General features: G+C 35.0%; 1 protein-coding gene across 2 annotated transcripts in view; it reads right to left on the bottom strand.

Annotated features, from left to right (window-relative positions):
• The window catches only part of RAD18 (RAD18 E3 ubiquitin protein ligase), a 134,370-nt gene that overhangs the window by 80,598 nt on the left and 27,423 nt on the right, over positions 1 to 26,349 (bottom strand). For both annotated transcript variants that reach the window (XM_057507053.1, XM_036878228.2), the window contains exons 3-7: positions 26,094 to 26,155; positions 24,775 to 24,845; positions 12,836 to 13,176; positions 10,542 to 10,641; positions 6,161 to 6,345 (exon numbers count right to left, since the gene is read on the bottom strand). In XM_057507053.1, coding sequence (XP_057363036.1) covers positions 6,161 to 6,345; positions 10,542 to 10,641; positions 12,836 to 13,176; positions 24,775 to 24,845; positions 26,094 to 26,155 — 759 coding nt within the window. The remainder of the gene's footprint in view (positions 1 to 6,160; positions 6,346 to 10,541; positions 10,642 to 12,835; positions 13,177 to 24,774; positions 24,846 to 26,093; positions 26,156 to 26,349) is intronic.

Raw genomic sequence — 26,349 nt, 5'->3', positions numbered from 1 at the left:
GCAGCCAGAGACAGAAATAAGACCACATACAAAGGAAAGCCCATCAGGCTAACATCAGACTTCTCAGCAGAAACCTTACAGGCCAGAAGGGAGTGGCATGATGTATTTAATGCCATGAAGCAGAAAGGCCTGGAACCAAGATTACTTTATCTGGCAAGATTATCATTTAAATTTGAATGAGGGATTAAACAATTTCCAGATAAGCAAAAGCTGAGAGAATTTACCGCCCACAAACCATCTCTACAGTCTATTTTGGAGGGACTGCTATAGTTGGAAGTGTTCCTAAGGTTGAATAGATAGCTGTCACCAGAGGTAATAAAACCACAGTGAAGAAAGTAGAACAGCTAATTACTAAGCAAATGCAAAATTAAATTAACTATCCCCAAAGTCAATCAAGGGATAGACAAAAAGTACAGAATTTGATACCTAATACATAAAGAATGAAGGAGGGAGAAAAAGGAGGAGAAATAGAAAAGAACCTTTAGATTGTGTTTGTAACAGCATACTAAGTGAGTTAAGTTAGACTCTTAGATAGTAAGGAAAGTAACCTGGAACCTTTGGTAACCACGAATCTAAAGCCTGAAATGGCAATAAGTACATACCTATCGATAATCACCCTAAATGTAAATGGACTGAATGCACCAATCAAAAGACGTAGAGTCACTGAATTGATAAAAAAACAAGACCCATCTATATGCTGCTTACAAGAAACTCACCTCAAACCCAAGACATGTACAGACTAAAAGTCAAGAGATGGAAAAACATATTTTAAGCAAACAACAGCGAGAAGAAAGCAGGGGTTGCAGTACTAATATCAGACAAAATAGACTTCAAAACAGAAAGTAACAAGAGATAAAGAAGGACATTACATTATGATAAAGGACTCAGTCCATCAAGAGGATATAACCATTATAAATATATATGCACCTAACTCAGGAGAACCAGCATGTGAAACAAATACTAACAGAACTAAAGGCGGAAATAGAATGCAATGCATTCATTTTAGGAGACTTCAACACACCACTCACTCCAAAGGACAGATCCAACACACAGAAAATAAGGAAGGACACAGAGGCACTGAACAACACACTAGAACAGATGGACCTAATAGACATCTATAGAACTCTACACCCAAAAGCAACAGGATACACATTCTTCTTAAGTGCACACGGAACATTCTCCAGAAGGCCACAAAAAAGAGCCTCAGTAAATTCAAAAACATTGAAATTCTACCAACCAACTTTTCAGACCACAAAGGTATAAAACTAGAAATAAATTGTACAAAGAAAGCAAAAAGGCTCACAAACACACAGAGGCTTAACAACACGCTTCTAAATAGTCAATGGATTAACAACCAAATTAAAATGGAGATCCAGCAAAATATGGAAACAAATGAAAACAACAACACAAAGCCCCAACTTCTGTGGGATGCAGCGAAAGCAGTCTTAAGAGGAAAGTATATACCAATCCAGGCATATTTAAAGAAGGAAGAACAATCCCAAATGAATAGTCTAACATCACAATTATCGAAATTGGAAAAAAGAAGAACAAATGAGGCCTAAAGTCAGCAGAAGGAGGGACATAATAAAGATCAGAGAAGAAATAAACAAAATTGAGAAGAATAAAACAATAGAAAAAATCAATGAAACCAAGAGCTGGTTCTTTGAGAAATAAACAAAATAGATAAGCCTCTAGCCAGACTTATTAAGAGAAAAAGAGAATCAACACACACACATTAACAGAATCAGAAATGAGAAAGGAAACATCACGACGGACCCAACAGAAATACAAAGAATTATTAGAGAGTACTATGAAAACCTATAAGCTAAGAAGTTGGAAAACCTAGAAGAAATGGACAACTTCCTAGAAAAATACAACCTTCCAAGACTGACCAAGGAAGAAACACAAAATCTAAACAAACCAATTACCAGCAAAGAAATTAAAGCAGTAATCCAAAAACTACCCAAGGAAAAAACCCTTGGGCCAGATGGATTTACCTCAGAATTTTATCAGACATACAGAGAAGATATAATACCCATTCGCCTTAAAGTCCTCCAAAAAGTAGAAGAGGAGGGAATACTCCCAAACTCATTCTATGAAGTCAACATCTCCCTAATACCAAAACCAGGCAAAGACCCCACCAAAAAGGAAAATTACAGACCAATATCCCTGATGAACATAGATGCAAAAATACTCAACAAAATATTAGCAAACCGAATTCAAAAATACATCAAAAGGATCATACACCATGACCAAGTGGGATTCATCCCAGGGATGCAAGGATGGTACAACATTCGAAAATCCATCAACATCATTCACCACATTAACAAAAAGAAGGACAAAAACCACATGATCATCTCCATAGATGCTGAAAAATAATTCGACAAAATTCAACATTCATTCATAATAAAAACTCTCAACAAAATGGGTATAGAGGGCAGGTACCGCAACATAATAAAGGCCATCTATGATAAACCCACAGCCAACATCATATGAACAGTGAAAAGCTGAATGCTTTTCCTCTGAGATCGGGAACAAGACAGGGATGCCCACTCTCCCCACTGTTATTCAACATAGTACTGGAGGTCCTAGCCATGGCAATTAGACAAAACAAAGAAATACAAGGAATCCAGATTGGTAACGAAGAAGTTAAACTGTCACTATTTGCAGATGACATTTTATTGTACATAAAAAACCCTAAAGACTCCACTCCAAAACTACTAGAACTGATATTGGAATACAGCAAAGTTGCAGGATACAAAATTAACACACAGAAATCTGTGGCTTTCCTATACACTAACAAAGAACTAATAGAAAGAGAAATCAGGAAAACAATTCCATTCACAAATGCATCAAAAAGAATAAAATACTTAGGAACAAACCTTACCAAGGAAGTGAAAGACCTATACCCTGAAAACTATAAGACACTCTTAAGAGAAATTAAAGAAGACACTAACAAATGGAAACTCATCCCATGTTCTTGGCTAGGAAGAATTAATATCATCAAAATGGCCATCCTCCCCAAAGCAATATACAGATTTGATGCAATCCCTATCAAATTACCAACAACACTCTTAAACGAACTAGAACAAATAGTTCTAAAATTCATATGGAAACACCAAAGACCCTGAATACCCAAAGCAATCCTGAGAAGGAAGAATAAAGTTGGGGGGATCTCGCTCCCCAACTTCAAGCTCTACTACAAAGCCACAGTAATCAAGACAGTTTGGTACTGGCACAAGAACAGAGCCACAGACCAGTGGAACAGAATAGAGACTCCAGACATTAACCGAAACATACATGGTCAATTAATATATGATAAAGGAGCCATGGACATACAATGGGGAAATGACAGTCTCTTCAACAGACGGTGCTGGCATAACTGGACAGCTACATGTAAGAGAATGAAACTGGATCACTGTCTAACCCCATACACAAAAGTAAATTCAAAATGATCAAAGACCTGAATGTTAAGTCATGAAACCATAAAACTTACAAAAAAACATAGGCAAAAATCTCTTGGACATGAACATGAGCAACTTCTTCATGAACATATCTCCCTGGGCAAGGGAAACAAAAGGAAAAATGAACAAGTGGGACTATATTTTTACTGAAATGATGGCTAAATGACTACATATATATTTGTCAAAACTCATCTAAAAGTACACTTTAAAAGGATGAATTACATAATTACACTTTATTGTAAAAGTGTACAGACAAAAAGTAAATGTAACAAGTTGCTGGACACAAGAACAATATATAAAAATCAGTTGTATTTTTGTATGCCAGCAACAAATAAACAAAAATTGCCATTTTAAAATAAGACACTATTTAAAATTGCAGCAAAAACATCAAATATCTATCCACAAGTCTTTAAAAGAAATCTTCATGCTGAAAACTATAAAATACTACCGACAGAAATTAAAAACAACTGAAGGGATAAACCAAATTCATGGATTGGAAAACCCAAAGATACCAACTTTCCTCAAAATGATATATATATTCAACATAATCCCAATTAAAGACCAAGCAGTTTTTGTTCTTGTTGGAATTCACTAGCTTATTCTACAATTGATATGGAAATGCAAAGGTCCTAGAAAAACTGAGGGAATCTCGATAAACAATAAGGCTGCGGGAACTAGAATACCAGACAGCAAAACCTACTACAAATTTCTTATGAAGTAAATAAGACAAGGAGCTACTGGCACAATGATAAATAAGTAATCCAATGGAACAAAACAATATTCAAACCCACACATACACAGTTAGCTGATTCTCAGTCAAGATATACTGACAAATCAGTCAGGGGAAAGGAAGGTTTTTCAATAAATGAAGCTGCGATTGGCTATCAGTATGGAAAAACAAAGAATCTCACCTCCCACCTCATAACACATGCTAACATCGATTCCAGATAAGTGGTAGGTCGAAATGTAAAAATAAAACAATAAATCTTTTACAAGGAAAAAAGAGAAGAATGCTCTTCTGGTAAGCAAGGACATAAAAAGCACTAACTAAAGGAAAAATGCAATGGATTGGATATTAAAATTAAGATCTTTTACTTCTCAAATGAAGCCACTAAGAGGGTGAAAAGATGAAATGAAAGAGAAGATCAAATATATCCAGCAAGATTTGTATCCAGAGCATTTTACATGCTCCCAGAACTGAGAAAAACAGATCTACAGAAAAACTGGGCATAAGACTCAACTGGGTATTCACTAAAGAGGATATCCAGTTGCCAATAAGAATATAAAAATGTGCTGACCAGCATTAGTCATTAGGGAAATGCAATTAAAACCATAATGAGATCCTACCATGAACCCACTAGAATGCCCAAAATAGAAAACTGACAATACTGATGTTTTTACAAATGTGGGAAAACTAGAACTCTCATACCCTCCTGCTGAGTGCACACTGGCACTGAGTTTTTTACACTACCCATTAAAGATGAACATCTGCAAAAATATAACAATCTATGTAACAATTTCACTTCTACATATATATATCCAAAAAATGTGTGCCTATGTGCACTGAGAGACATACCAAAGATTATTCATAGCAGCATTATTTTCAGAGATAAAGAGTAGAAAAACCCAAATGCCATTAATCATTTAATAGATAAATAGTGATATATTTATACAATGTAATACTCTATAGCAATAACAATGAAAAAAGAAATTACAACTCTACACAAAAACATGGGTGAAGCTTACTAATAGAACATTGCAGAAATGAAGCCAGACTTAAAAGAACATATAAGCTACTTATTATTTCATTTATACAAAGATAATAGAGGCAAAAATGGGCAAAATGAGTATATGTTAAGAAAACAAGCTGGTGGCCATCTGTGAGAGTGAGAGTGAAGGTGGCAGTGTGGGAGTGGGAAGGGCAAGGGCTTTTGGAATGACAGTCAGGATCTGAGCAGTGGTTATAAACGCATTTTCCCTTTGTGATAATTCACCAAAAGGTAGCATATTGTATGTTAATGTTTTAATTAGGCAATTCTAGATATGCAAATGATTGAAATAATTACAAATATGTATATGGTTAAATAAACAAGACAAACTGTTAAAAAGTGCATATATAATATTAACATTTTAATAAAACAATAATGATCAAGGATATATATTTATATATAATAATCATAATGGTAACACTTATTGAATGCTAACTACTGGCTGAAGTCCTGTGCTAGGCACTTTACTTTCATTTTACCATTTATTCATCTCAGAATAGTAGGTATTGTTATAATCCTTACGTTCAGACGAGAAAACAGAGGTACAGAGATAATAAATAATGTGCCCAACCATCTGCCATAAAGCTGCAAACCTGGAATCATACCCCAGGCTCTCCAGAGCACCTCTTCATCCCATACTCTCTCTAAAAACATATGTAAGAAACTGGTGGTAGTGGTTGCCTCTGAGAAGGGAGGGCTTGAGGGACTGGCTGAGAGGAAGGCTGGCTTGTCATAGTTAAATAAACACATAGTTAAAGCACATAGTACCATGTGTACTCTAAGTACCTGTAGAAGAAAAACATTCGTATGTTGTACCTGTTATCATAAATGTATTTATTAAAAATATTTTCTTGGTTTATAATCCCTGAGGTGCATAAAACTGTTTTATCTACAGGACAACCATAACTCATTGTTTTATTACTTTACCTGATTTAGGATGCAAAGCGTCGCACTGGGCATTGTACATGTGCACAAATTCTTGGTGCCTTTTAATGAGCTGTTGTTTATTTCCTTGAATGGATAATCCATGCTGTTTTAGCATTTTCTTTAAATCACGATCTGAGAGCAAGTTATATACAGTTTTGGGGAGTGGCTTCCTTTTGTGAACAGAACTGAAAAGGGGGAAACAGAGATCACTGAGGGTTATTGTGAATTATCAAATGCTTTTCATGTAAAACAGTAATTTACCTTCTGACTCAATACCAGGGTGACTGGGAGAACAGCAGAATCATTAAAATAAAAATGGGAAACAGGAGAAGGATCAAATTTGCAAATAAAGTTGTGTTCAATATGATGCATAATAGAGTTGTGTTCGGTATGATGCATTTGAGGTACCAATGGGACATTCAGATAGAGGGCCTAGGTGGCAGTCAAAACTTAGAGAAACTTCGAGGTCTCGGAAAGTAGTCAGACCTAAAGATGCAGACTTGGGACTCATATGGCTTATGGACTAAATGCTATGAGAACTTCACTTAGAATCACACTTATTCAATTCCCCACCTCTTTAAAGCATGCTTTTCCTAAAATCTGCCCATAATTTCCATGTAAAATCTCTGTAAAAATCAGTCATCTCAGGTGATTATTAGAGTACAAATGCTAGTAAGGGTTATGGATTTAAAATAAGAGTATTGTCAAATATAGCTTCTTCTTTGAAAAAGTTCTGACCCACAGGCAAACTGCCCCCTCAAACCCAATCACTGTGCAAAAGCACTAGATAAAACAAAAGACCTGTTGGGATGGTTAGTTTTACCCAAAGCATTGCCACCAGTAAAAAAAAGCCTTCAGAAAGTTGACAGGTAGATAGTATTCATGTGGCATCACCTTCAAAGAACACAATCGAAAGCAACAGCAAAAAATACAACAGGGTTTTGCTCTCTTTGACTTCAATTAATCATGTTAACAAATATATGAAACAGTATATGAGGCATATTAGGGAAAGTCACCACCTGGTAGTTCATTCTATCTATATAAGCATACACTGACAAGCATTGAGGTACAATTTTAACAAAGCCCTATTAAATTACTTTATTTTACTTACTCCCAAAAAACCAGTTAATAAACATTATTTCTTAAAATGGAATAGAAGTCAAACTACCTAAAGGTATCAATGATTTGAGACGATTTGAAAAACAGGAACTTCTTAGTGAGTTTTAATCTGATTATAAACTGGTTCTCTGAATATACCACTTGACTCAATACTAAGGCAAGTAGGTACTTAATAAATATGTATTCAAGGTAACCATTACCATTGCAATCATTGTAAAATGAGAATATCAAAGGTTCACGTAAAAAATAATATGAACTTGAAAGTAGTAAGTTTATCCAAGAAACAAGATTTTACAAAGAATTTGCAATATAAGTAGTTCACACAAGGCAACACTATGCAAAGTTTAGTGTACCTCTGAACCACTTAGAGAACTTAATTAAAATGTAGATTCTCAGACCCTTCACATACCCATCAATTCTGATTGAGTTCTGAAGTGGAGACCTAAAATCTATATTAATAAGATTCCACAGGCTAAATCTGAAGCAAATGGTCCAAAGAGCACACTGAGAGAAAATATAGACTAAAAACAACCAAAAATTTCTGTTATCCAACAACACCAATCCCTGGCTAGATTATTTATTTTGTGCTCCATCAATAAAGTCTAAAAGCCAGAGGTAGCTATTTAACTGCAGAAAGCCCTGCAAACACTCAACAGGTTACATTTTCCTGAAAATTGCTCTTCATAATGACAGCTCACTGGATTCTTCTAGACTGATAAGATTATGGCTAAATAAAATCACAGCAGGTGACAAGAGCCAAAACATTCCATAGGAGTTCAAACAAGCACATTGTGAGGGACAATTCATTAAGTCTGTCTGTATCCAAAACACTGATTTTATCAAAGACAGATGATTAAACTTGACTGTTTAATTCACTAGCACTTTCAATGAAAAAGCACCAGCATAAATCAACAATTTCTATCAAGAATTTTAAAAGATAATGCCTGATGTTTCCCAAAAGATGAAAATGACAACTCATCTTTCTTCCATGGTTTAGTGAATCTGAGGATATTAAAAGGAAGACTATTCTTGGACTCAATTATGTATGAATCTACATAGAATGGGTTAAGAGCTATCATTCACATCAAGGACAGCCTTTGAGGAAGTTGTGGAGAAAAGGTTTTAGATGTAAGACTCCTTTACGTGACCAGACACTAGGACAGGATGTAACTAAAGAGGAATGTGGCTCAATGTTTCTCTAAGTGTAACTTCACAAACATTAATTTTGCAAGGTGTGAGGTATGAGGACAAAAAGATTTGGGGGTCAAATATATGTACTGGATTAAACAAAAATTCAATAATTATCTTTTAGGTAGGACTTCTCAGAGCCTTCAGTACACTACCTTGCATAGCAACTCGTCCATCAGACAGATGTACTATGCAGTGCTTCTAAGTTGCACACAAAATGGTAGGACTACAGCATTCCATGGAGCAGGATTTGGAACCACTATTGGAATTTATTAGGTACAGATGGATGAGTATGTCTTTGGATAGATGGGTAGAGCTAAATATGTTAGAAGAAATATGATAGATACATCTATAAAAAGAGCAATCTAAGCAAGATTATCAGTGCTGGTTCCTTACTCTAAAGGAGAAAAAGCGCAGCTTCTATACTCCCAACTCATTCTTTAGGAGGAAACATTTTGAAAAAGAAATGCAGGTCATCAGATTCTCGTGGCTGATGGAAAATAATCCTCAGGATGATCCAGTATCATTTATTCCAAATGGCTCTAACTGAGCAACCTAAAAATCTAAATTTTATTCTCATCAACTTATCCAATAGGAGGGAGTATTGTGCACATGAGCCTACACAGGGGTCTGTTGCAGGTATCTCAGGACCCAGAGGCCACCATGGATAATAGGCAAGGACAAATTGGGGAGCAGCACGATTATCCCCAGGACCCCCGATCCCTACTTTAATGGAGCAGGGTCAATTTTATCTATTTTATATGTTAATGGTTCACCATAAGATTTTACTTGAAAAAAGTTCTATTGGGGGAAAACATTAACTATCAAGCTAAAAACGCTACAGTAAGAACTGTCAATTGACACCCCCCACTGTAATTAATAAAGCACCATTATGCTGTATATGTTAGCTTTTGTCATTTCTGACAGCATGAGTTTGTCCCTTGGAACCTGCATTCACTGCAGATTTACAAATAAAAATTAAGTGATACCATTTTATCTTTAATCACAAAAAAATAATAAAATGGCCCTGCTTTATTAATTTGGTTTTAGGGAAATACTCTTCCAAGTCCTTCAAAACAGGCCAAACATAAGAGTTAATCATTCTGTTTATCCCACCTCCCAGATACTATTAATTTCTCTCATTTCCCTCCTCTCCTTTTCCAAATCTCTCTGAATGATCATATGTTCTCTCCCTCTTCTCTCCTGTTTCAGAAGAAGGGTTCTTTCTGCATGTCAAGGATAGTTTCATTACTGGACTCTGAGATCTTGTTCCATATGTCATCTGCTCTCTCCCTGGAGATAGTGGAAGGAAAGAGACCAAAGGCTTAAACAATTTCTATTTTAAAAAATGAAATCTTTGATCTTGCCGCTTATTCATTCCCCAAACTGCCATCTCATCTCTCTTCTTCCCATCATCACCAGATTCATCTAATTTGCAGCTTCTGCTTCCTCATTATCTTCATTAACCACTGCCTCCTTAACACCCTGTAATTTAACTTTGAATAAAATTTCATCCATAAACAACTTAAGTGTGTAACAACAGTGGCCTAGTTTAACAAACTCCTGTGACTTTGATGTATCAGGGATGCAGAATTGCATAAATCTGGGTACAAATACTGAGTTGACAACTTACTAGTCATGTCCCCTGGGTAGTTGGGGTGGGGGGGAAACAATACATTCCATACATACCTGTTTATATCTTTATATGTCACCGTATATACCCGCCTATTTAGAAAAAAACAAATTTTTGAAAAAGCTTGATTTAAAATTTTAAAACATCTGAGCTTCCTAAGAACCAAGGATGGATTTTTTATGTTCTATACTCAGAATTCAACCTTTCTTTCTTTGGTCAAGGGACTTGACGGCAGTTCTAAAATTCTAAAAGAAAACAAGTTTAAAAAGAGTTGAATTCTAAGTCATTAATTTCTTGTTAAGTCAAATTTTATTAGCACAATAGAGTTAATTATATTTGGCAAAGTGGGAGTTGAGAGACAAGCTGAGGAAGAGAATGGAAGAGTCTGTAAAGCACAAGACGCACCTGGCTGACGCAGCCGAGGGCCACGCTTAGCCTTACCTTCTGAGGCTTTCCTTCTTCTCTTCACGTGATAAACAGCTGTCTAAGTGCCTGTTAATGTGATTTTCTGGAATATTAACCCCACAAACGGGACAATCCACTGTATTGTTTTAAAAAGAGAAAGAGAGGGAGAGATTAAAGATGGCGGTGTGAGAGGGGAGATAGAGAACTCCTCCCAAAACCACATATAATACGAAAATATAGTTAATACAACTAATCCTAAAGAGCAACAGGAAAGAAGGCTGTGCCAGACTGCATACGCCTGGAGAACAGAGCCGACCTCACAAAAAAAGGAGTATATATCAATGATACCTTAGGAAAAAAAATAAATAAATAAGAGAAAGAGAGACTTTATTACTTGTAAGAAGTGCAAAAATAATATAAGATAAAATAAAATAAAATAAAAAAAAAGAATCCCAACCTTAACATGAACTTAGAAAAGCAGAAGAGAAAAAGAATGACCCCTCAGGGCAACAGGAGCAGGCAGACTGGCTACTTGGTGCTGTCTAATTGTGGTAAGTCACAGAATCAGAACCCTGCGCCTAGACCAAGGGAGTACAAAGAAGTTTGGAAATTTGTTTATTGGAAAATGCTTTGGTTAGGTCTTTCTCCCCAAGGTGTGACCAAACTATAAATATAATCCTAAGTTTTCCCAAGTCTTAGGAGCCATGCATGTTTAGCACCAAAGCGATCATAACAACCTGAGTAAATTTTACTTTACCAGGTGAGGGAGGGTATGTGCAGCTAGGTTAAAGCATTTTTGGGTTTGGGCCAACTATTGTTCAAATTATCAATGATTACAAATATGTTAATTTAGCTCTCATTTGTAATTACAAATGTAGCGTTAAAAGTAGAAAATGACATCATTTCAAACTGATGGAGTTGCAGGAATCTGTCAAGGTATCTCAGGGCCCAGAGGCCACCAAGGATAACAGGCAGAGACAAAGCAGAGGCCAGATGTAGCACAACCCCCAGGCCCTCTATCTCTAGTTTATGGAGCAGTGTCAATTTTATCTACTTTATATGTTACGCTTCATTGTAAGATTTCATTTGAAAAAACAGGTCTGCCGGGGGAAAACAGTTAACTATCAAGCTAAAAACACTACAATACAAACTGTCAATTGACCAGAGATAAGATATGCTAGAAAATGCAAGTAAATTTCACACATCCTTATGAAATTTAAACACTTCAATACTAATGAACTAATATCAATCTAAATTTAATAACCACTACCACAAACCCACACTGTGATATGGGTGTACCTAAGATGTCTAAGACACAGTTTCTTGCCCAAAAGGTACTCTGACAAGAAAAGATACAGAAATAATAGGTCAAGCAAGCAGACCTATTCATTAAGAAGTTGAGAAAATTATACACAAAATAGTCCAAAAAATAATTGCTGTAACACTTTAGGGTGAGGAAATATCAATATTGTCCAATACAACCAAAGAATGGTTAGGATCTGATAGTCTAGAAAGGTAGAACAGGACAGAAAACATTTTTAGTAAAGGGCCAGGAGGTAAAGATTTTAAGCTTTGCAGGCCAGATGATCACTGTCACAACTAAACTCTGCCATGTAGCATGGAAGCAGTCACCAACAATGTGTAAACAAATGGGTGTGGCTATGTTTGTGTTTTGTTCTAGAAGAAATACTGGTTTGGTTGTCATTATTAAGTTAGATATTTCATAAAAACAAGTCTTAATTGGGAAACACTTTATTTACAAAACGAGTAAACCTTTATTTACAAAAATCAAAAGGTGACCAGCCAGATTTGGCCTGCAGCTTGAAATGAATCCCTGAGCATATTCAAAGAATAATGGGAAGATCAGCTTGGCTAGGGCAGAAAGATTTTTGAGAGGGGTGGGTGAGAAATAAAGTCAGACATCTAGAGTAGGGGTTAAACTGCCTAAGGCTGTAAATGCCAGTCAGAACAACTTTGCAACTGTACAAGTAGTGGTATAATAAGATAAAAAGAGCTCTTTATGATCAATCTGAACTGATATGAAGGATGAAAGGGGAAATTAAAAGCTGAAAAATAGAAAGTTACTGCGATACTTGAAGTATGAACTAAATAAAATTGCTTCATTATTCCAGCAATCATCCTGAATTCCTGTTCTGTGAGAAAGAAAGAGAACCACTGTTCACAGGAATCTCTGAGACTGCTAGGAGGTGAAATACGGTTTACCCTTTCCCAATTCCTTCCCCCTCAAACATGCTGATTACTTATTCTTATGCCATGTGGAAGTAGAAGATTTCCATTTAGAAAATATACATGCAAAAATAATTTCCTACCTTTAGTAACTTGTTTCAAAGTTGATGTAGAGGGTGTCTCAAACATACTAGCATCTGAGGAGCCTGGAGCGGTCTTCTCTTTAGAAGGTGTCTCTTTGGTCTTTGCAGAAGTGTTCACCTCTTTTTGAGAGCTGAATTTGCTTTCATTCTCTCTTATCAACGACTCTGATGTAGAACCACCAATTTCTCTGATCAAGAAATTCTCCATTAACCTGTTTCCTTGCTTTAAAGAATGTTTGAAGGCAGCTACAGGAGTGTGTACTTTGGCAGCAAGGCTCTTTGAAGAGGAGGAAGCAGGCGATACAGGGGGTGACTCTAAGGAGAACTGCAGCAGACGATCCCTTGAAGCACAAAGAACACAACAGATAATCAAGATATCAATTTATATATAATGACAGCGGACATTAGGTGTTTCCAAATTAAGACTTGTTTTTATGAAATATCTAACTTAATAATGACAACCAAACCAGTATTTCTTCTAGAACAAAATACAAAGCAATAAATCTGACTTAAAAAGCAGTTAATGTGTCTAGAAAAGAAAATGAAGGGACTTTAGATTCTGGCTATGGAGAATAACTGGTATGAAACTTACTTTCCAACCATGAATAACTTTAAAATCTGGACAAAACAACTGATTGTAAACATGGACTAATCAATACAAGGCTGCAATCTCTGAGAGAAAAGAGAAACATGAGGTGACCTAACATTTCCCCAAGAATTTCCCCTGGAAGCAGTTTCTGGGAGTTGGGTATTGAACTGAAGTCAAAACAGGGACCAATAATCTCTCTGGGTAGAAGAAAACAGAGATCAAAGCTCTGGGCAAAGGTGGGTAGGATGGTAGAGTCAGGGTGCTAGACAGGTGGCAGCCACAGAAGGGAACCCCAAAAGTCTACAAAGAAATTCTCATCAATGTCTGATCATATCCACAAGCATAAACAAGATGAAACCACAGGAAACCTGGTAAGAAGCAGATGCTGTGAAGCTGAGATTCCAAAGGTCACTAGAAAGTTGCTGGAGTGGAGCCCAGCCAAAGCTGAGAGAACTGGATGACGATCCTAGACATTCAGCTGAAACCCCACAAAACCCTACTAACCCCTTAGTAGGAAGGAACACATTCTAGAAATAGACACAAAACTGATACAAACCAAACCTAACAAAAAACTAACAGAGGCCTTGACAAAATAATAGTGAAGAGCTGGTAATTTAACAGCTATTAGAATGAAATTCAACATATTTCAAGGGATACAATTCACAACCTCTACACTAGTTCATCCACAATGTTCAATACACATTTAAAAATTACCAGACATGCAAAGAAGCAAGAAATTTGCGACTGAGCAAGAGATAAAATAGCCAATGGAAGCATATCTAGAGGTGACCCAGAGAGACATTAAAAGGATTTCAAAATAACAATGATGAGTACATTAAAGAAAAAAAGAAGATGAAAAAAATAGACAAATGAACAAAATCATAGTGTATTGTAAGAGGGAATTAAAGTCCATCCCAAAATGGATAACACAAAGAAACTAGGCATATCATAAACTGCTGAAAAATCAAAAATAAAGAAAAAAACTATTGACACTTTGATCAAATAATTTTTGCTGTATGGGACTGTTCTGTGAATTGCAGTTTTATCAGTAGCATAACCCCCACCCTGGAGTGAGACAACTTAAATATATCCTAACATTATCAAACGTACCCTGGGGGAAAGAGTTAAAGAGAAGGCAAAACCACTCCCAGTTAAAAATCACTGCTTTCAGGACACAAAAATAAGAAGTAACACTGACTTTTCCACAAAAACTCTAGAAGCAAGAGAAAATACAATGATATCTTTAAAGAAAGAAAACAAAACTGCCAGAATTCTATTCCAGTTGAAAATAATCTCCAACAATGAAAGCAAAATACATTCTCATGCAAATAAAAGCTAAGAGCATTCCTCATCAGAAGACAAGAAATACTACAAGAAATATTCTTCAGCTTTAGGAAAATGATCCTAGACGGAAAAACAAAAATATCAGCAAGACTCAACAACTCCAGAAGAGGTAAATTACGTGGTATATACAAGCGGTAAATACAATACTGACCATTTTAAAACAATACTAATGATGTCTTGTGGGATTTACAATATACATGGAAGTAAAACATCTCAAAACATAGCAAAAATGGAGGATTAAATAATACAAGATTACTGTCAAGTTCTTACATTGTTCAAGACATGATAATAGTACTAATTATGGTACACTCTAATATGTTAAGGATATATTTTGTAATTTCTACAATAAAGACTTAAAAGAGTGATATTAAGAAGTGTAATGCAAAACTCACAAAGGAGGTAAGAATAATCAAAATACTTGATACCAAAATAAGGGCAGGAAAGGAGGAATAGTATTTTAATAAAAGAACAAATGGGCAAAAAGAAAACAGAGCAAAACTGTAATCATATTAAATGTAATGGATACACACTCCAATTAAAAGGCAAAGATCATCAGACTGGATTAAAAAATAAGATGCAACCTATATACTGTTGAAAGCACTCTAAGTATGAAGACCCAGGAAGGCTGAAAATAAAAGGATGGTGAAAAAGATGTATAATGCAAACACTGACCAAAAGAAAGCAGATGTGATAACATTAATAACACACAAGTCGACTTTAAGGCAAAAAGTACAGTTATCCTTGGACAACATGTGGGTTTGGGGTGCCAACCTCCAAACGAGAATAAATGTATAGCCTGACTCCTCAAAAACATAACTCCTAATGGCCTACTGTTGACCAGAAGCCTTACCAATAGTAACACTCAAGCAGCACATATTTTGTATATGTATTATGTACTATATTATACAATAAAGCTAGAGAAAAATATTATTAGCAAATTGTCACAGATCTCAAAAAGAAGTTCCAATGTATTTACTGAAAAAAACCTGCATATAAGTGGACCATGCGGTCTAAACCCATGTTGTTTAAGGGTCAACTGTATCATGTGCAAAAAAAGAGGGACATCTCATTTTGACAAAATGGTCAATTTAATTAGAAGCCATAAAAATCATAAATGGTATTTGCTTCATGCTTCAAAATGTATAAAGCAAAAATTCACAGAATTAAAAGGGGAGCCAATTTACAACAATGATTGGTTTAAGTAACTGTATATACTGAATACACAGCTCTTACTAAAAAAAATGGACAAAAAAATCAGTAAGACTACAAAAGATCTGAATCAACCCAATTAATCAGACTGATGTATTTACCAAATAAAAAACATTACACCTGATAAATGCAGAATACACATTCTTTTCAAGTACACATGGCACATTTATGAGCATAGACCATGTTCTGGGCCATAAAGTAAATCCCAACAAATTTCCAAGGAATGAAGTAAGTCAGTGTATTTTCTCTGACCACTGTGAATTCATATGAAACTCAGTAATAGAAAAATAACTAGAAAATCTCCAAATGTTAAGAAATTAAGCACCGTATTTCTAAATAACCTCATAGGTCAAATAATAATGGAAATCAGAAAATATTCTGAGTTGAATGATAGCCTAGAGGTTTACTAAAACAGTCCTTAGAGAGTAATTTATACCTTAAGAAAAATTGAAAATCAACATTCTAAGCTCTCAACTTAAAAGGTTAGAAAATGAACAGCAAATTACACCCAAAGAAGAAAGGAAATAATACTAGTGAAATAGAAAATAAGCATACAAGAGAAAAATCAGCAAAGCCAAAAGTTGGTTCTTTGAAAAAGTTAACCAAATTAATAAACCCCTACAACAGTGGACATGAAAAAAATGAATGAAAATACAAATTACAAAAACAAAAAATTAAAAAGAGACATCATTACAAATCCTACAGAAATTAAAATAACATTTTGACACTTTATACCAATAAAACCGCAATTTTAGATGAAATGAAAAATTCTTTAAAAAAAACAACTCATCAAAACTAACAAAGGAAGAAACAGAAAACCTTAGTAGTATTATCTGTTAAAGAAATTCAGCTGTAATTAAAACCTTCCAACAAAGAAACCTCCAGGCCCAGATGGTTTTGTTGATGAATTCTACCAAATATTTAAGGAAGAAATAATATCAATGTATATAAACTTACCCAGAATATAGAAAATGAGCAATGCTTCCCAACTTATATTAAAGCCCACATAACCTTGATATCAAATCTGACAAGCATATTACAGGGAAAGAAAATCAGTCGAATAATATCTCATAAATATAAACACAAAAATCCTAAATGAAATATTAACAAATAAAATCTGGAACTAAATAAAAAAATGTAATGCACCATGACCAAGTGGGGTTTATTACAGGACTGCAAGCTTAGTTTGTTATTTTAAAAATCAATGTAATCACACATTCACAAAATAAAGAAGAAAAGCTATATAATCATCTCAATAAATACAGAAAAAGGAGTTTATTAAATTCAATACCCATTCACAATAAAAACACTTAGAAAACCAGGAATAGAAGGAAACTTTATTAATCTGATAAAACATATCTTTAAAAAAATTACATATAGCATTATAGTCACTACTGAAATTTCTCTTCAAATTGTACTAGAGGTCTTAAATATGTGGGTAAAGTAAAAAAATGCATACATATTTACATATATAGAAAAGGTACAATGATGGGAAGGAAAACTTCATTTGCAGGCAATGTGATTATGTTCACAGAAAATCTAAAAGTATCTATAAGCAACTACAATTAATAAGTGAATTTTTGCAAGTCATGCCTCTACATCAGCAAACAAAAAATGAAACTTTAAACTAAATACCACTTGAAATACAATTGAAAATATTAAATACCTGGGAATAAATTTAACAGAAAGAGGCAAAACTTACATCTTAAAAATTACAAAACATTGCTGAGTGAAATTTTTAAAAGGTCCAAATAAAGACATATCCTATCTATGTACACAGACTAAAAGACACAACAAATGTTAAGATGCCCAAATTTCCCCACACTGATTTATAGACTCAATGAAATCCTACTCAAAATACAAGCAACTTTTGGAGGAGTGCAAATGATACAGTCTAACATTTGTATGGACACCAAAGTAGAGGATTCACACTAGATTTTAACCTCTTACAATACACCTAAGACACTATAAACTGCAATATTAGCTTAAAGGGAAACAGAGAATACTGAATACCTACCCTGTCCAGAATTACCCCACACACATAGTCACCTGATTTACAATAAAGGACCAACTGCAATTGAATATCTTTTTAATAAATGATGAAGTAATTGAGCATCTGTCAAGAAAAAAATGAATCCTGACCCTTATCTCCATCACACAAAAAAATTAACTTGAACAGGTTTATAGATCTAAATGTAAAAACTACTGTAACAATTTTGGAAGAAAACATGAAAAAAATCTTTATGACCTGAGGTAGGCAAAGACTTCTTAAGCAGGATTTTAAAAAGCAGTAACCATTAAAGAAGAGAGAGAGAGAGAAAGTGGACTTCAACAAAATTAAATGTCTAGAAGCTGATGCCCCTGTGACAAGGACAAAATTAAATATCTGTTCATCAAAGGCACCCATTAGGAAATTAAAAGGTAAGCCATAGACAGGGAGAGAAAAATGCAATACATATATTTGACCAAAACACATAAAAATTTCAATAAGAAAAAGACAATACAATTTTTTTTAATTGTGTAGAAACTATAACAGACACTTCATGGAAGATTTGTAAGAGTCACTAAGCACATGAAAAGGTGCATTAGTCATCAGGAAATGCAAATTAAAACCACAATGAGTTACCATTTCATACCCAATAGAATGTTTACAACTAAAAGGGCTAACAGTACCAAATATTAACCAGGATGTGAACACTGAAACTCCCATATACTGCTGGTGGGTGTGGTCCAACCCAATTGGAAAACAGTTATCGGTTTCTTACAAAGTTCAATATACATCTCCCCTATAAGCCAGCAATTCCATTCATAGATACATACTCAAAAGAAATGAAAAAAAGAAGCCTACACAAAGATTGCACACATATGTTCACAGCAGTTTTTATCATACTAGCCATCAACTGGAAAAAACATAAATTCATCAATAGATAAGCAGATAAGCAAAGTGTGTGTGTGTGTGTGTGTGTGTGTGTGTATATACACACACAATGGATACTGTTCAGCCATAAAACGAATGAACAGTGATGCAAGCAACAACACAGACAAAAAGCAAAAAAAGTATGTGAGGCAAAGGAAAAGAATAAATATATATGATTCCATTTATATGAAGTTTAGGAATAATCTGTGATGATAGAAACCTGAACAGTGATTTGTCGTTGGGGGTAGGAATGGACTAAGAAGCAGAATAAGGTAGCTAATGTTCTTTATCTTGACTCTGATGGTAATTACATAGATATATACATTCATCAAAATTCAATGATCAATATTCAAACTTACTATATATGTGCTTCACTATATGTAAATTTTACCAGTTAAAAAGACCAAGAAATAAAAATAAAACAGTAACAATAATTTCAAAAATCTCACTGATACTAATTAGAGAGGCTCAAATAAGCATGACTGGCAATACCAAGCATTGGTGAGGACATGGAACATTTGGACCCTCAAGCTTCGCTGGGTGAAGTGTGATTTTTAACAATTTGGAAACTAGCTTTAAATATACCAACAAATAAATGAATGCTTACTCTCTGACCTAGCAGTTACGCTTCTAGATATACGTCAAAAGAAATACATGTCAAAAAACATGTACAATGTTCACAGCAGCAGTATTCACAATAGACAAAAATCAGAAATATAGAAATATCTATCAGTGAAGAAACAGGGAAAACATTAGCCATACATTATCACTTGAAATCAAACTAGAAAAAGATAAAATATTACAAGATATTATTTGATTTCCTTTTCTCTACTGGACTAAAGTCAAAACCACTCTATTAACACTCAATCCACCTAGGGATTAGTTATTTCACTGAGCAGCAAATGGTACAAAAAGGAAAAAGCATAATTATTTTATTCTCCCTCAGTTTTACAGAACTCCACAAAAATCCTACTTATAGCAAGATATCCTGCTTCACATCATATTTAATTGCCACAGTCTGAATGCTTTGACCCTTTTAAATGTGTCCTCAGATTAATGAGCATATCTAATATTTTAAATATTAATACTAAATATTTTTAAATGAAAAATCAAGGGAGGGTGAGTACATGTGAAGAAAAATAATGCTTGTTTGTGAACTGGTATGTTTTAAGTTGGGTTATGTGTACATGATGGTTCATTTTACTATTTTCTCTATGTTTGTGATGTTTGAACTTTTCTACAATAAAAAGTTTGAAAATAAGTAAGTTACACTACAGTAGGAGGAAGGATAAAAGAAAAACTAAAGGATCTTCACCTTTGAAAGGAAAAAGAAATAGAGAGTAAAAATACAGAGCTATAATCACTAAGTCTCTTCTTCTAGGATCTGGATTTGGTTCAAAGAAGGTTCTAGGAAAAGTTTTCATTTTGTTATGACAAAGAAAAACAAACACTATTCAACTAAAGGACAAAACCGTCACTGATACACCACTTCTACACTACCACAGAGGTACATCTTTTCAGCTAAGGGTCCATTAGTGGTGACTCTCCTTTTTGCTTTTATTCGCAATTCGGACGAATTTGATTCCCCTAATTTGCTCTCTTATCTTACTTCAGTGCATACCAATAAAGAATGTGGCAGACAGTTGTACCACTACAGTGATAAAACTGTGCCCCATGCTAAAACTAAAATTCATAAATTTCTTCATGCACCTGCTATTCTCAGCAGGGGAAATTTAATAGTAACAAGATTCTGTCCTCATGAAGCTCACACTACATAGTAAGGAAAGAGAGAAGGCACATACAACATGTGCGGGAAGTGCTATAAAAGCAAATGAAACTGATGAAGCCAGGCATGAGGAGAGGGTGAGCTTGATATTCTTTTACAGGATGGTCACACAAGACTTCACTAAAAGATAACCTACGAAATAAGACTACTAACAAGTGATCAGAGAAACCTAGGCTGACCCTGACTTGGACAGCATAATGTGGGTAGGGTGATGAAAAGCTGTCAGATTCCAGAAGTATTTTAAAGATAGAGTCAACAGGATTTACTAATGGAATGAAGTGTGAAAGAGAGAGGTAAGGAATGACTCCCCAAGTTTTGGGCCTGGACAAATGAAAACATGGGAACTGCCTTTTACTGAGATGAGGAAGATGGGAGCAGCAGATCTGGAGTGGCGGGTGAAGAACAGCACAGACTATCAGGACGGTGCAGACAATCAGCCATATTAAGCAAAATTTGCTTTTAAAAGGCCCAAGTAGAGATATGAGATATGCACTTGGATATATGAGGCTGAAGTTTTGTCAAGAGAGCTACCTGAAGATATAAATTTGGAAGTCATGAATGAAAAACGTTATTTAAAACTATGAGACTGTTTATGGCGATTCACACACCTTAAAAATGAGCTGTGTGAATGAACAAAACAGCACTAGACTCACAGACACTGAGAAGTGACTGGTGGTTACCATGGGGGAGGGGTTAGCCTGGGAGGGAGGAGGGGGAGGGAGATAAAGAGGCACAAAAATTCTCAATCGTAATGTAAGTTGGTCACAGGGATGGTAGTATAGCATGGAGAATATAGTCAATGATTTTGTAACATATTCCTATGTTGACAAATAGTAACCACACTAGTGGGGGTGAGGATTTAATAATATGGGTAACTGTTAAATCACTGTGTTGTCTATTTGAGACCAATATAAGATTGTATATCAACTATACTTCAATAAAAAAAAATCTATCCCTAGTAACTGTATCCCATCAAGACAGTTTTACCAATGAGTTTTATCAAATCATCAATAAGAGATAATTCTAATGTTACATTTTAAAAAATGAGCTGTGTGAAAACATTAATTCCAAAATTGATAGAGTTAAACTGAATTGGTAATTTTTAATTTAATTTAATTTCCATCACTGGTTTATTTATATTAAAGTGGGCTGGTATTACAACACCTAAAAGCATTTATCACAGACACTCAAATATTTTTTACATGAATTAAAAGACTTTCAGAGTAACTATGACTCAGTGAAGCATAGGAAAATCTTGCCCATTTCTTAATTATACAATAATTACCTCTTCAGAAGGCAGCTAAGAACCAGGAGTCGGAATAGGTCTTTGGGTAGATATGGGTGGTATAACTCTGGGGGGAAAAAGCGCATTCCCAGCCCAGGAAATAAACCTTTGAAACTGAAATCAGTCAAGGGGGGAGGGTCTGGAAATATTGCAATTTTATGCACAGCAATCATAAAGTCCATGCAATCAAGTCCATGGACTTCAGTAACTAGAAGTCCCTCAAATGCCTGTTCTGACTGAGACACGCAAATGGCAGTCTAGGAACATTTGGTTCAACAGATAGAGGCTCTGCAAAGCGTTAAGTCCTTATTAGTATCTTAGAGCGCCAACATATAGTAAAACAACACAGTATAAACACAGGGAAAATATAAACAGTAATAATGATAGGAATCTTTTTTACCTTCCTATTTTCCAGGTACTATGCTGGGTGTCTTTCACTATTACTCTTCGTTTCTAATCCTTACAACAATCCCTCAAAGTATCAACAATATGATTACGGTTTCAGATATGGAACACAGCCAGAGAGTTTTAATATCTTGATTATACTCATAGCACTAGTAGGGCCAGGACTGGAACCTAGTTCCACCTGAATCCAAAGCCAGTACGCTTTGAACTATACCAGAAGAAAATGTGAAAGCATATTCTCCATTCTCTTGTGAGATGCTGGGGAATTATTCATAACAATTATCATCTAAAATGTTTAACTTCTCAAACTTGGAGTGAGTATGTGGAGAAAAATTTATAACTCGATGGTGGATAAACCTAAGTAGTAAATGATGATCTACACTCTTTATTTGTAAAAATAACGATGTAAATGTTGACTGGCTGTTGTGGACAAAATACAGAAATAGTATTTTCTTACTTTGATAAAGAATGATGTTCTATTTAACAAAACCAGTCTAAGTCATGTTCAACACAACAGTTTCTTTAAAAGAACATTATTTTAAATAAAACTGTATGAGAAAAAAATACTTGTTCTTTGAAAATAAAAGGCTAATGTCAGAAGAAAATGTAAGATCTGCATGTCAGCCTCGTCTGAAAACCCCTGGGATTATTTCCAATACCCCTTTATTATTCAGTTTAGAATATTAAATTTTTAAAAATCACAATGTCATAAAATGGCAATGATAGATGGGAAAGACAGGAAGAAATGAAATTGACAAATATAAATCTTACGTACTATCATACAATTAAATTTCTTCCCTCATCGATCTTAAAACAGATTTCAAAGAAGTAATGAAATTGATTAGTTTGAAATTCATCCCTACTGACTTTATAAAGTACCACAGCACTTTAGATATGACAAATGTTCAAGAAATGTTTACCATAAGGCAATTCTAAGAAGAATGGCAACTCCAAAAAGGCAAACAGAGGGAGAAGCAAATGATAAAATCCATCTCGATCTACAAAGAATGCTTCCCACCCCACCAGCTACAATGAACAGCTACGTTCCTCTCAGGAGGAAGTGGGGAATGGGGTAAGTGATCAACCCAAGGCCTCCCTGTAAGCACCAAAAGGTCTGAGGACCCAGAGACACTGATCTCTCCAACAAATGGATGCTGTCCTTGTAATGCTAGCAGGGAGGCTGTTTTGCTCTCAGTACCAGCTGAGGAGAAAGATAAGCCTAGAGATAAAATTTTACTATCTCGGAGCAAATCACACAGCTGATAAATTCCTTTCTAAAGACTTGACTCAATCCTTTCTCAAAGACTTCAAAATCTAACTAGTGAAGGACTTTAAAATAAGAAAAGCAATAACTTCAGTTATGAGAATCACAGAACCTCAGAGTTTCTTAATTTAAAAAGTACACCATCTTTTTATGACTTTGCTTCGAGAAACAACTAAGCAGGCCAGTTTCTAGAATGTCTAATTAGGTAAGTTCAGAGTACTAAATCTGATCATTTTTAGGATGCAAACCAACAAATAAATGTACAATGCTATTGGAAGAAGTATCTTTACATTTTTAGAAGTAATGTAATGTACCTCCAAGAATGTCCCAACAAGCTTAGAGGTCATACACTTAAGTACATGGGCACCTAACCATTAACTAAAACAGTATGTTCCGAACAAAAATTCCTGATTGACATTCATGATTAAAACTTGTAACAATTCAAGATATTTTTGGTAAAACATGCCTTTTTGGTGTCCCTTTGGGTGACCAAATTCACTTTCACAATCATGTATTTGACAATGAAAAAGTAAAGCTGTATTTGAGATTTGTAAAGACCCAGCAATTCCATATTTTACATGGCACATTTTATACATGCCGATTAAATCAGATTAAGAATTAATAAATTAATACAGAACAGACACAGAAACAATTACAGATGTGTGTGTTTATGTGGGTTAGTGTACACATATGTATGCATGCATATGTTACCCAGCAATTGTCCACTGAGAGGGCTTAGAAGCAATCATCCCTGTAACAATGAGCTCCAGATCCTGATTCCTAAATAAATTCTTCAATAAAAGGAACCAGGGCTCACTGGAAAAATGGTTGATTCTAGGATTGGGGCAGGAAAAATAAAAGATGAAGCTGGGGTATCTCTGTAATAGCCAAAAGCAAGTAAGCACTCAAATCTGCATTTTAAAGCATTTTTCATAACAGGAGACTTTCTGTTAAGTAAAGAAAGAAAATCCTATTACCATTAGATTGTCCATGTATGATTAATGACTGCTGCTGCTTCCCTTCTTTTAACCCAAAATATGTAACCCTGCATTCCCTAATCCCTAAAAGTGCACAGAGTAGAGAGGGGACTCATATAAAAGGCAAAAGCAGTTAGGAGTTAGTCACAAAATTAAATCATACCGTGCAAAATTCAAGCTTTTTACCAGTTCATCTAATACGCGGTTATTTTTCAGGTCTGGCTCTGTGACTGTCTAGAAAAGGAAAACAACAGATGGGAAAAAGGTCAAAAACAACAATTAACTTGTCAAAATCTTGTTGTTGAATAAGTGTGACCCACCCTCCTGAGACTTCCCATCCTACTAAGTCTTCCAGGAAAGCCTCAAATAAAGTTCATTTATCTCATACTAATATGGAATTTTAAAATGGTGAATCAGTATCTGCTGACTGGAAGTCTGATAAAAACTCTCCAAAGCATCTGGTAAAGTCATATATATTCTGTACTAGGACAAAACCTAATATGAGCAAGAATCCTTTTTCAAAATGCCTATACTTAGATTTCCCAAAAATTTATCCGAAAAGCAGAGCAGAGATGCTCTTTTAAGAGAGAACATTAGGAGAGGCATTAGGTGCTCAAAGAGAGTTTAAAAACAAGATTGGTGTTCAGGAATGCAAGGAAAATGATAACTCCAGTAGTTATGTAGAATGAATGATACTCAGTTCATCTCCTTAATACCATCCCAACAAAGACGATGTACCATGGTTGTAAAGAGGTTAGACTTGGGAGCCAAATTGTACCGTTTCTTCCACAGGGAAATAGGAAATAGCTCAGAGAAGTTCAGTGACTTCCTGACACCGAGCACCTACCAGCGGCACCAAACTAGAACCCAAACCCTTTAATTAGTCCCAGAGTCATTTCTACTAGCCTTACTGTCTTCTTTCCTTTTATCATTCCTACGTATTGTTCACTTCCTCTCTTTACCCCTGTTTTCACAACTTCAAATGCTTCAAAAACTATAACACCAAATTTCCTGGTGTTTTTTCCTGAAGATCTGATTTGGGAAAGAGGTAAGGGAACAGTTAGGCTGGATTCACCCCAATGGCCATGGATTTTTGCCTTCTACACAAATACTTAAACACCAATCCTTTGCAAATGAATAATCTTACCATCAGAATTTCTACTCAAAGTAAGAAATTATAAAACATGAGGAACCATTAAAACAATGGTCATAAGATTTAAAGAGTGCTACATCCTGACCTTAAAATTAGTTTTTACTTCCTAAAATACATGTAGGTTATTGGAAATCTTAACGAAAAACTGAACAAAGCACAGTTCTCCATGTAGGTACTTTACAGGTCCTTTCTGAAAATGTCTTTAACATAGCTTGATTCAATAATTACACATCTTCCCTTGGCCTTTTGTGTATATACAAGAAGCACAAATATTTGACCTATCAATAAGTTTAAATGAAAAAGGAGAAAAAAAGGAAAGAAAAACTCACCACACAACAAGTTGGACATTGTGTTTTATAGGACAGAAATTTTCTTATACAGAGAGAACAATCTGCAAAAACACAAATGCAACATAGTGAATTAGTTAAGCCATATTAATAAAGTGAATGTGACTTCTAACAAAATCTAACTTAATCCCTAGAATAGTTCCACCATCGCAGGTATATCATTATAATCTCAAAATTTTAGTACCTCTACTCTATGTATGCACAGATGAAAATGTGATTAAACAGCATTTTAGAATTA

The sequence above is a fragment of the Manis pentadactyla genome, chromosome 1, assembly GCF_030020395.1.
Source record: "Manis pentadactyla isolate mManPen7 chromosome 1, mManPen7.hap1, whole genome shotgun sequence".
Classification (NCBI taxonomy): domain Eukaryota; kingdom Metazoa; phylum Chordata; class Mammalia; order Pholidota; family Manidae; genus Manis; species Manis pentadactyla.
Note: the sequence above shows the minus strand (reverse complement) of the source record. Positions and strands in the feature narration are given on the sequence as shown.